General features: G+C 39.1%; 1 protein-coding gene across 1 annotated transcript; it reads right to left on the reverse strand.

Moving 5' to 3' along the window:
• Window positions 1–294: 294 nt before the first annotated feature.
• Window positions 295–9,810, reverse strand: LOC306868939 (uncharacterized protein). Its single transcript, XM_079415419.1, has 2 exons — window positions 9,605–9,810; window positions 295–4,584 (listed from the first exon to the last, which is right to left on the reverse strand). Exon 2 carries the CDS (start codon window positions 3,982–3,984, stop codon window positions 2,335–2,337), a length of 1,650 nt encoding a protein of 549 aa, XP_079271545.1. The 5' UTR covers window positions 3,985–4,584; window positions 9,605–9,810; the 3' UTR covers window positions 295–2,334.

Raw genomic sequence — 9,810 nt, forward strand, 5'->3', positions numbered from 1 at the left:
ACCAAGAACATTTCTGCCCTTTCGCAATGTTAAACCAGATTAAAACAGACGATATAGGCCGTTTATTCTTGCCTTTGTTCACTAATCTCTTTCAGCTTGAGTGAAATTCTTTTTAGACGGCAATCAACATTTCTTTAAACATACTGAATGATTCACAAATTATGTAATCTGATGTCAATAAATTTGATTGAATAAAGCTGTAATTGCATGTTGCAAAATCTAATTACATAACAGCAGTGTATAATTACGTAGGTGGATAAAGTATTAAAAAAGGACGAACACGTGAATAATGCAACAACTTTTTTTATTTTTTTGTTGAATTTTTGAAATGCACCCAACCCTAGCACTGAATATTAGTGTTTTTTACAATATGCATCTATTTCAAAACAGAGCAACAGAACAGCAGTGCCACGGTCTACTCAATAACACCAAACAAGCCTTGCTTGCTTTTTTTCCCATGTTCGTTTTGATAAAACCATAAGAAAATAAAAATATCAAACATCACTCAGTTTGAAACACACTGAAAGGACAAAGGGGGATATTGTGGTGAGCAATTACGAAATCACAGTAAACCGGAAGTAAAGACGCAGCTAGTGATAAAACAGGACAACACTTGGCCCCCAAAACAGTTAATTTAAAAAGCACAATACAGTGTTGTGAGTAAAAATATTTTACATTTATACACAAGTGCCATAAGTTAACGTGACAAGTAGACTTATTTCGGGGAAAAAAAATACAAAAGGGCTGTTGTGGCTAAATTGAGCTACACCTGAAAAATTTACAAGCATTATTTAAAAAAAAAACAAACTTCAACAACTTTAAACCTTATTTTTGACAGGGAAACATATGCAGGGTAGCGGTTGACTAGCGAGGAGTCAGCCAACCAGTTAAAGGCTCAAAATCTGCAGTATATCACTTAACTACACTGTAAAAAAAAAAAAAAAAAAAAAGTTGAGAATCTTCTACAAAATTAAGTTGAGAGAACTCAAAAATCAGCAAAAAGCTGGTTGACTTAATTTTAAGTTGGCTCAACTTTTTTTCTTACAGTGTAGGGGCCTCAAGGGCAAACGGTCAAAAACACTATGCTAGTAATCATCCATTTATACTGATGTAAGCAGGGTGGAGCTTTCCTGTAAACCCCATGCTAATAAGAGCAAAACATTCCTTTCACATTGATAACCAGAGAGAAAGACAAAGTAATTTTGCATTACGCCTATCGACAGTTCTCTCTGTAACAGGTTATGAAGCAAATCAATGTTTTTACATCAGTTGGTGTATAAGCAAAACTATAAACATGGAGGAGGCTACATACAAGGGAAGCTAGATATGTACTTTTAGGATAGGTTTAAGGTTTTAAACATTAAATGGAAAATGATTTTTTTTACGTTAAACACCAAGTAATGTTTCAAGACTAGACAATGAGTTATAACTGCAATGAAAACACATTTTAGTATCTATGACATGAAGCTTACATCAACCCGCTAAAGTATCTAAGGCTTTGGGGCATTTTGTGATTTTCCTATAAAAGGAGTTTCTAAAAAAAATATTTAATTGCAAATTGTTAAAGTAAAAAAAGGAGTTTATATTAAGTGGCATCTCAAACAGCAAACACACTGATATTGTACAGTATTTTTGACAAAGACAAATTCATTAGTCACTGAACTTCCTATTTTTCATGTAATCTTTTTGTTTTCTTCTTAAAATATATTCATATATAATATTTATATCACATTTTATACATACAAACCAAGTGCCTGATCAAGGAGTGGTAGCTAGGCTGTTTAATGTGGGAAAGGTGATGGGGAGCACTAGTTAGAAAAGCAGAGAGAGGTATGAACTTAAAGCCATGTTTCTTTGGTCAAGGGAAACGTTCCCTGAATCTCCTGGTGTTTGGTATGTTTAAAAAATGGTGCACAGCCACCTGCAGATGTTCTGTTCTTAAGGTGTGGTCAAAAACTAAGAAAGGGGCACTTGAAGTTGCTTATTTACAAATATGAATCTGTTACAATGCCTCACATATGGTAGATATTGCTTTTGAATTGAATGACACACTTTGACATCTTGCTGCAGCATGGGAACTATGGGTAAGTGCGATCAATAGCATGTCATCCTATTTCATCCTGTTGTAAGTGCTGCTGTAACCTTAAGAGGAGGTCAAACAAACAAACCAAACCAACAAAAGGTAAGTATATACATTATGGTACAATGCAGTAGTCCTGACAATGTCCACTTCTCTTATCCCTGGGCATTCGAACAGGGAATGGGGTGAAGGGTACAAGATCAAGGTAGGACCTCAAGATGGGTTTATAAAAAGTGAGTCCCACAGTTTCCAGTTCAATCATGTCTCTTGTTACGACCGTTACGCATACTGGATTCCTTCTCCGCACATTCGAAGCTTCCAGCCGAGGTGTCCTGCTTGCAAAACCCTTGACTCGACTGGCTGCCAGATTGAGACAAGGCCAGGTAAGGATGCTGAGGTAATGGCTGGAAGTTAGCAGGTGGCGTTGTCGGCAAGTCTTGAGACGATGCTCTCCCATCGCTCTGAGCTCTGTGTTTGAGTCTCAATTTGTGGGGTAGGGCAGTGCCTTTGATTTCCGCTTGGCCATATTTGCATTGGCTTCGTGAGCTCTGGGTCATGAATATGTGAGAGTGGTAGCTGCCTGTATCGGAGCAAGAAGAAGAGGGAGACTCCTCATCGGTGGAGCCCTCTTTATCAGAGCTGCGGGGATCCCCGTCACTTGAGGAAGTGTCCTTTCCTGAGTGACCCTCATAGTACTCTTCTTGTCTCAAGCCTCCTTCATAGGTCAGCACTGGTGGCTCGTCATTCTCCAAGGTTACATTAGAACACTGGTACATCTGTGCTTCATGCCCTTCCTCTGGTCTCATTAGAAGATCTGGGGCAGCAGCATCAACCCTGGGGGTCTGTCGTTGAGCAATGTAAGCTTGCCTTTCGGCTGCATCCCCATCTGGGTACTCATAAGGAGGAGAGTCCAAAGTCTTTCTCTCTAGCCGTTTAGACACCTCTGCCAAGCTTTTGGGACTTTCGGTTGGTCCCTTAGTAGGCTGTGTGAGGTTCTGCTGTTCTTTAGGAATCATTTCCTGAGTTTCCACAGGATACGAGGCACTGCTTGAACGGTATAGGATAACACTTCTTTGAGCGGACTGTGGGATGACTGGACTCGCAATGGTCTCTTGGCGTCGCTGCTTCTGTTGGTTGGCTGAATAAACTCGCTCAATAGTGTGCTGGTGAAGTACTGCAGGTAATCTAGAATGAATGTTTAGCATGATCTGTGTGGTAGTGCTGTTGACAATGTCCATATCTAGACCCATCCCCTCCTGCTTGATGTCATACACAAGTGGCTCTGGGCTGTCCCGAGAGGAGCCATCGGACATATCGGAGAGGGAACCTCGTGGGGAATACTTTGCCATTTTCACATGTCCGTCCCCTCGAACAGACTGCTCAGTTTCAGAAGAATCAGAGTTCATCATCATCTGAGAAACACTTGAGTAACCATTAGGGTAGAAATGACTTGTGGTAGAGGAAGATGTGGAGTTTCCCCCAGGACTTCCATTGACTGCTCCACCAATCTGCTGACTCTTTTCCATGTAGGAGGCTGTACTTATCATACCAAACCTGAGTTTAAGTTGTAAAAGCTCAGTTTTCAGACGTACATTCTCATCATTCAGCACCATAACTCTGTTCTCTAGGATCATGTCATTATAGCGCCGTTTCTCCCGGGAACGCTTGGCTGCCTCATTGTTTTTGCGTCGCTTTTCCCAATAGGATGCATCCTTACTGTCATCTGAGATGAACTCACGCTTACGTCGACAGCTCATGTTTTGCTTTGATTTAAGAAGGCGGCTCTGGCGATTGTTGCTTTGAGGTGAATGGAGAAGATCACTGTAGTCCAGAAAGCTTTCTGTGTTCTTTAAGGTTTTGCCTGCACTGGAATTTGTTGAAATTTGTAAGCTCAAACTTTCCATTGTTCCTCAGTGGGAGCCAGTTTGGGACCTCGGCTTCACCACTGGTAATGGAAATAAATGAAGAAATGGATGGGGGAAAGGTGGCTACGGGAATTCCTGTAGGATATGCCGACGAACAGTGGAGAATCTTCAACTAAGTAGCTGGATAATCAAAGGCTTTATGAGGTATTTTAGTCCCTGGAAAACTGAACCTCATTGATTTTGTTGATGTGAAGCTCAAGCAAATATCCCTTGATGATCAAGTGTCCAGCTTGCCTAAGAAGAGTAAGAACAGGTGCACCTCGGTATGAGTCTCCTGCATTTAACACACCCGAAGAACTCTTCTGGCTGTCTTGCACACAATGTCTTTCAAAGCCAAACAGGGGAATGAAAGAGGGTCAATAGGAAATGTGAAGAAATTTGCTTAAATGATTCTGACCCCCTTTTCTTTGTTTTCACTTTTATTCCTTTATGTAACGTCTCTATCAAGCCGAAAGAGATGTGCCCCAGTGCCTTGGGCGTGTTGGAGGATATAGGTCACTCGGTCTGCCCCAGCTTGTCAGCCTCTTGGGGAGGGGTGCTGCTGCTCCCAAAGCCTCCAGCTGGCTGTTCGATGAAAGGCTGCAAACATAAAAGAGAAAAGACAGATTTGTTAATCCTCGAAAGTTAAAGCAATTCACAGTTTGCCTTTGGGCACTTCGAAAAAATCTTTTAATTTGTTGTGCTTTTTCATTTTTTAATGAAACTCTCCATGCTTCTCTGTGTGGCTGGGTAATCAGAAGATTTAGAAGTGGAATGTTCAGCCGTGTCTTTGTCATATCCTCTTGCTTCATCTACTCAACCCTGACAACCACAGAATGTTTGCTGTTGCCATGCAACCACCGTCTGACCTTCTAACCCTGCTATTGATTTGTCTGTCTGCGACCCTTGACCTTTACTCTCTGACTAGACACTGGACTCTCATGATGCAAAGAGAAAGAGAGGTTAGGAACTCTATCAGTGATTACCCAAGCTGCACATTTTTTTAGTCACCTACAGCTAAACAGAAATTACCTAAAATTAGTTTCCTTGTTCTGACACATCTGACACATCAAGTTAAACATCACCCTTTGTACAGAATTCAGTCAATACTGTTCTGTAAACAGGACTACACATATGGTAAACATTAGCAATGAACACATGATTTGTTTTAACATTTTGAAACCTTATCCTGTACATCATCTTATGAGGGAACCAGTGCAAGAGGTTTCTGCTTTTGAAACATCAAATGTTACAACATCTCCCCTTGGCTGCACAGTTCAAACGCTCTGGTGACCCAATATGCAATGGAGCCCAGGAACTGAATTCAAAAACATTAACACTTCATTTTTTAATGACTACTACTCACTAAGAGGCTTTCAAGGAGAACTTTCGAAAAAGCTTTAGCTGAAAAATGAGGAGAAGCCAAGAAAACCTCATAACAATAATTACTATAATGGCAGATAAACCAAGGTCAGGCAAAAGGCAAGCCAGGTTTTATGATCTGCGGATTGAGAGCTTTGCAATATAGGTCAGGCATATCTGGAAAAAGGGGAGAAGGGGAACATTCCATCAACATGAGTTCAGATCCAGGGGTGGTAACTTTCAGCCATCTATAAGTGAGCGCTAATGGAAAAGCAGAGTTGCCAATTATTAACTCTGCTGCCAGTGGGCAATTCCACAATGCTGTGATCCGATCATGACCTAAACTGAGCAACAACTCCCTATTTCAATGTCACGATGTTGTTCAGCTAAAGGTGCCTAATTTCCTTTTTCCCCCTACAAACTTGACTGAAAATATCTGGTCTTAATCCATTAATCTGCTATTATACTCTCTAATATTCCTAATATTTATTCTCCAACAATAAAATAATAATTATAAAGTGAACAATCACAAATTTGAGTTTACACAGAGTTAAAGCATTGCTATATTTATTAGGAGAAGCAACAGTAAAAGAGACTCCTAGTTAAGGCTATACTTGTGTATCTAAAACAGCACCATGACTCTGTAGCATTAAGTATGACATCTGCATCAGAAATTAGGCAGATGAACGCAGTGTAATCCCATGATCTGGCTGCCCCTTTTATGGGTTATGTTCTTCTCATCCCAGACATCTGAGGCAACATTACGTAACTACAGACAGCTTAAGCCTCTTCTGATGGCTTCAATCAACACTTTCTGGTTTAGTCTGGTAATGCAAGGGGCCAAAACAGTAATTTTCCTCTCTTAATTAGTTGATGCAAGGAATAAGTGCAATTTTTATTAAATGTAAATAATGTTAAACAGGTAAACAGGGAGTTGAACCAACAGACATTTAAGTGAGGCACAAAACTCAAAAAGTCTCCCTGAATGACCCACTGACCTAGAAACTGGGCAGCTAGCAAGGAAAAAAACAACTTTTTTTTCTCTTGTGCTCAAATATAGGTCAGGAGTGAAACAGGCATCACGAGAGAGAGATAGGGGCAGAAAGGGCAAGGGAATTAAAGTGTTTGCTAAAAATAGAGAGGTGAGGGATAGATTGAGGATAAATGGAATGAAGAAGGGTAAAAAAAGGAAAATGCATGGAAAAGATTTTGCAGAAAAATTTGTTGATGAATGCCAGCAATACACACACACACAAAACTTTCCGAAAAATCCCTAACAACAAAAAAGCCACATCAAAGATCAGTGCCAATTTCCCAATTAACTGAGAAAACTGAATACAATTTTAAAATTATTAATACTGTCATAGTATTTAGTGTTATTCTAGGGTATACTGTCAAATTTGTGAGAAAAACTCGATTTAGTTCTTTTAAGTGACTTCTGTCAAACCATCTGCTGAATCAGACTGAATTAAACACGATTCAATAAAACAATAAATCAATCGGACTCATTTTCTCAATGAATCATTTCAGATTATTCACAAATGGCTATCATTATTATCGACTTCAAATGAGTAGAGAACCTTTACTTTGTTATGTGCACTTTTGGAATACAGTTTTTAAAACTGAAATAGCTAAAATAAAATTCTAATTATTATAAATGTAAATACAGTCTCTTTCATTCAATCTCTTCCTTTTATAATGGAGGGAAGGGAAGAGACTATAAATAAAAATAGTGGAGGAGTTATTTAGCCTGTCAACCACACCCATGAATCATTAAAGATGCATTTATCTCCTCGCATTAGCAACAATGCAACTAATTATCAAATCTTGAGCATGGAGACACGAATAGCCAAACCATCCTAAAGAATCCGACATGACACACCTGTGTCTATTATTCAAAACTTTAGCATATGGATTAAAGACATAATTCCTAATAATTGATCTCACTGGATGACCTGCAATTAGCAAAGCTTAAAATTGTTATGAGACACTAAAACCCAATTTAATTTGCCCTATATATAGGATATGGGTTATATTTGTGCATGTGAGCTTTCATTGGGGAAGAAATAGCATGTCTGTCCCACTGTAGTCTTAACTTGGGCGAGGCCTGGAAACTATAATTCAGCTCAAATGTTTCATGTGTTGCTTTACAGACGTTTTAGTAATGGAAATAATGGGAGAAGGCGGAGGTGCTGGATTTCATTGTGGCCATGTAATTGACCCTGGGGCAGAATGTAATATTCGGCACGTGGGTTAGGAGCTCATTTTTTTTCTCCCGTGGATTCCACGCCTGGGTTTATCTCCTCCAGTAGGAGGAGGGCAGGCCTTGGACTAGCAGGAGGAGTTCCAGGCCAACTCTTTCTATAAACACACTCATATCATCCTCTATTGGAAAAAATAAATGCTTTGACCAAGTCCATGTGTTTTTCACCAGTCACATGTGCTCTCTTGCCCCACAAAACTAAAGGGTAATTTGTCTCTCCCTGTTAGCCACATCGACACAATAACGATACTTCTCCCTATCTTCCTTTCTCTATCACTGAGAAATGTTAAGAAAACCACACACTGAATGAATGTTTATTGCTTAAAGGGTACAATAAACCAACAATGACATTGCACTTAACAAAAGTGTTTTTATCTATTAACAATCTGAAATATTCATCTCCACAATTTAACGCTCCGAGAGCTGGCAGAGAGCTTTTTTAATTTATTTGAGACTTCTGATTTCTCACAGTTATGTAACTCTTAACACATAAAGACTGCAAAATGTCAAAAGAAAACGTTAAGATATCAAGCAAATCTCACATCCACAAATTTTAGGCTAATTATCATGCATGCATGCCTGACTTATTTCTGTGGAATCCTACAGTGCATATTTGCTTACTACATACACTGTTGAATCTAAAATTTGGAATCCAAAATCTTATGATTTAAAACATAGCCTACTTATACTATTCTTAGCACACTACACAAGTGTCATAAAAATAAAAAATAAACTAACTTCAAAACAATGTAAATTACACCGTATAAACACGTAATCGAAGATGAGGAGCTCAATAAATCAGTTTACAACCATCTGCCGGGAAACTAAGGAAATGCAAAGTTCACTGACATCTATACACAGATCGCATGCACATCTGAGGGATCTGACCACCATAATTAGGTTTCAATACTTAATTAAACTGTAACTAAAAAAAAGTTAAGAGGGCGGTAAATAGTCGCCATCTCCAAGGTAGCTACGGTTTCGTTCATTATCTTATAAATACTGAATTTATTTAATCACTGCATTCACAATTATTTGCGTTTCGGGAGATAAACTTAAAATAGCCAGATTTCTGGCAGGAAAAAAATCCCTCTAAATGTTACTGGATAATTCTCACACTGTGTACCAAGATAAAATATTGATGTATATCATTAACGTAAACGAGCTTTTACTTGTGCAAGCATTGCATGTAGTTAGACAATTGCATTTTACATTGCCAGTCGGTATTTGCTCGCGTCTGTATACCAGGAAAGAGTTAACGGGTCTGAGTTTTTTAACGTAAACACCGAGCACGGTTACACGTGACAGCGAGAAGTGTGTCCGGGATTTTTCCTCCCAGAGCGCCGCATTAACTTCCTAACCCAATTGGATTTCACACTTTGTGAAAACTTTAATTTAAACGTCATTGGCAAACATTAAACAGTAACCATATATTAAGACATTTCCAGCTATATAATGTAATATGTTAGCGTTTTAATCAAAATGATGTGTTACGCCCGACTGAAATTTCAGTAACTCCGATTCATATATTAATGTAGCCTACTAATGTTCAAATGGCGCAACATTATATAATTAGCCCACTACACGTAAACAAAAAATCAGTTATGCATAAAGAAAACTTTTGTGCATGATGAATTGTGTATGGAAACACAAATATTTTACGGGCATCAAGTGCTAAATGTCATGTCAACACAGTCGCGAGGGGTCCTGGCCTCGCCTTAACACTGCGAACATGCACATTGAGCAACATCCGAATCTGTAATAAGCATGCGTAAACACACAACCATAAAGTAAACCTTTATCTGTGAGTAAACAGAAGCCGTTGGATTTCAAATATCATAGCTACTTGTATTAATTTCAGTTACCTCGTTTAATAACCGCGTAAAATTTCCGCAAGATCACGCCAGAATCACAAGCATCACCAATGCAGTTGAGAGCATACAATGTTTGTGTGAGCGTGCACCCAAAAGTAGTTAAGCAATTAAACAAACGTACCGTTTGTGGCTTTTCCAAAATATTGTTTTGCCGCCCGTTGACTATTATTAGTCTCTTTGTATCAGCCTCGATGACTTGAATAAAAGGCGAAGTGATGCTCACACACTACACGCCGTGTCCAGTACGCATGGATTCCGCAGACCGTCTGTTTTTGCCCAGGTTCCTTGTGTTGCGATGCGCTCCAGTATCCTGCCGCTAGCTGCTTC

Source organism: Barbus barbus (genome assembly GCF_936440315.1).
Source record: "Barbus barbus genome assembly, chromosome: 4".
Classification (NCBI taxonomy): Eukaryota; Metazoa; Chordata; class Actinopteri; order Cypriniformes; family Cyprinidae; genus Barbus; species Barbus barbus.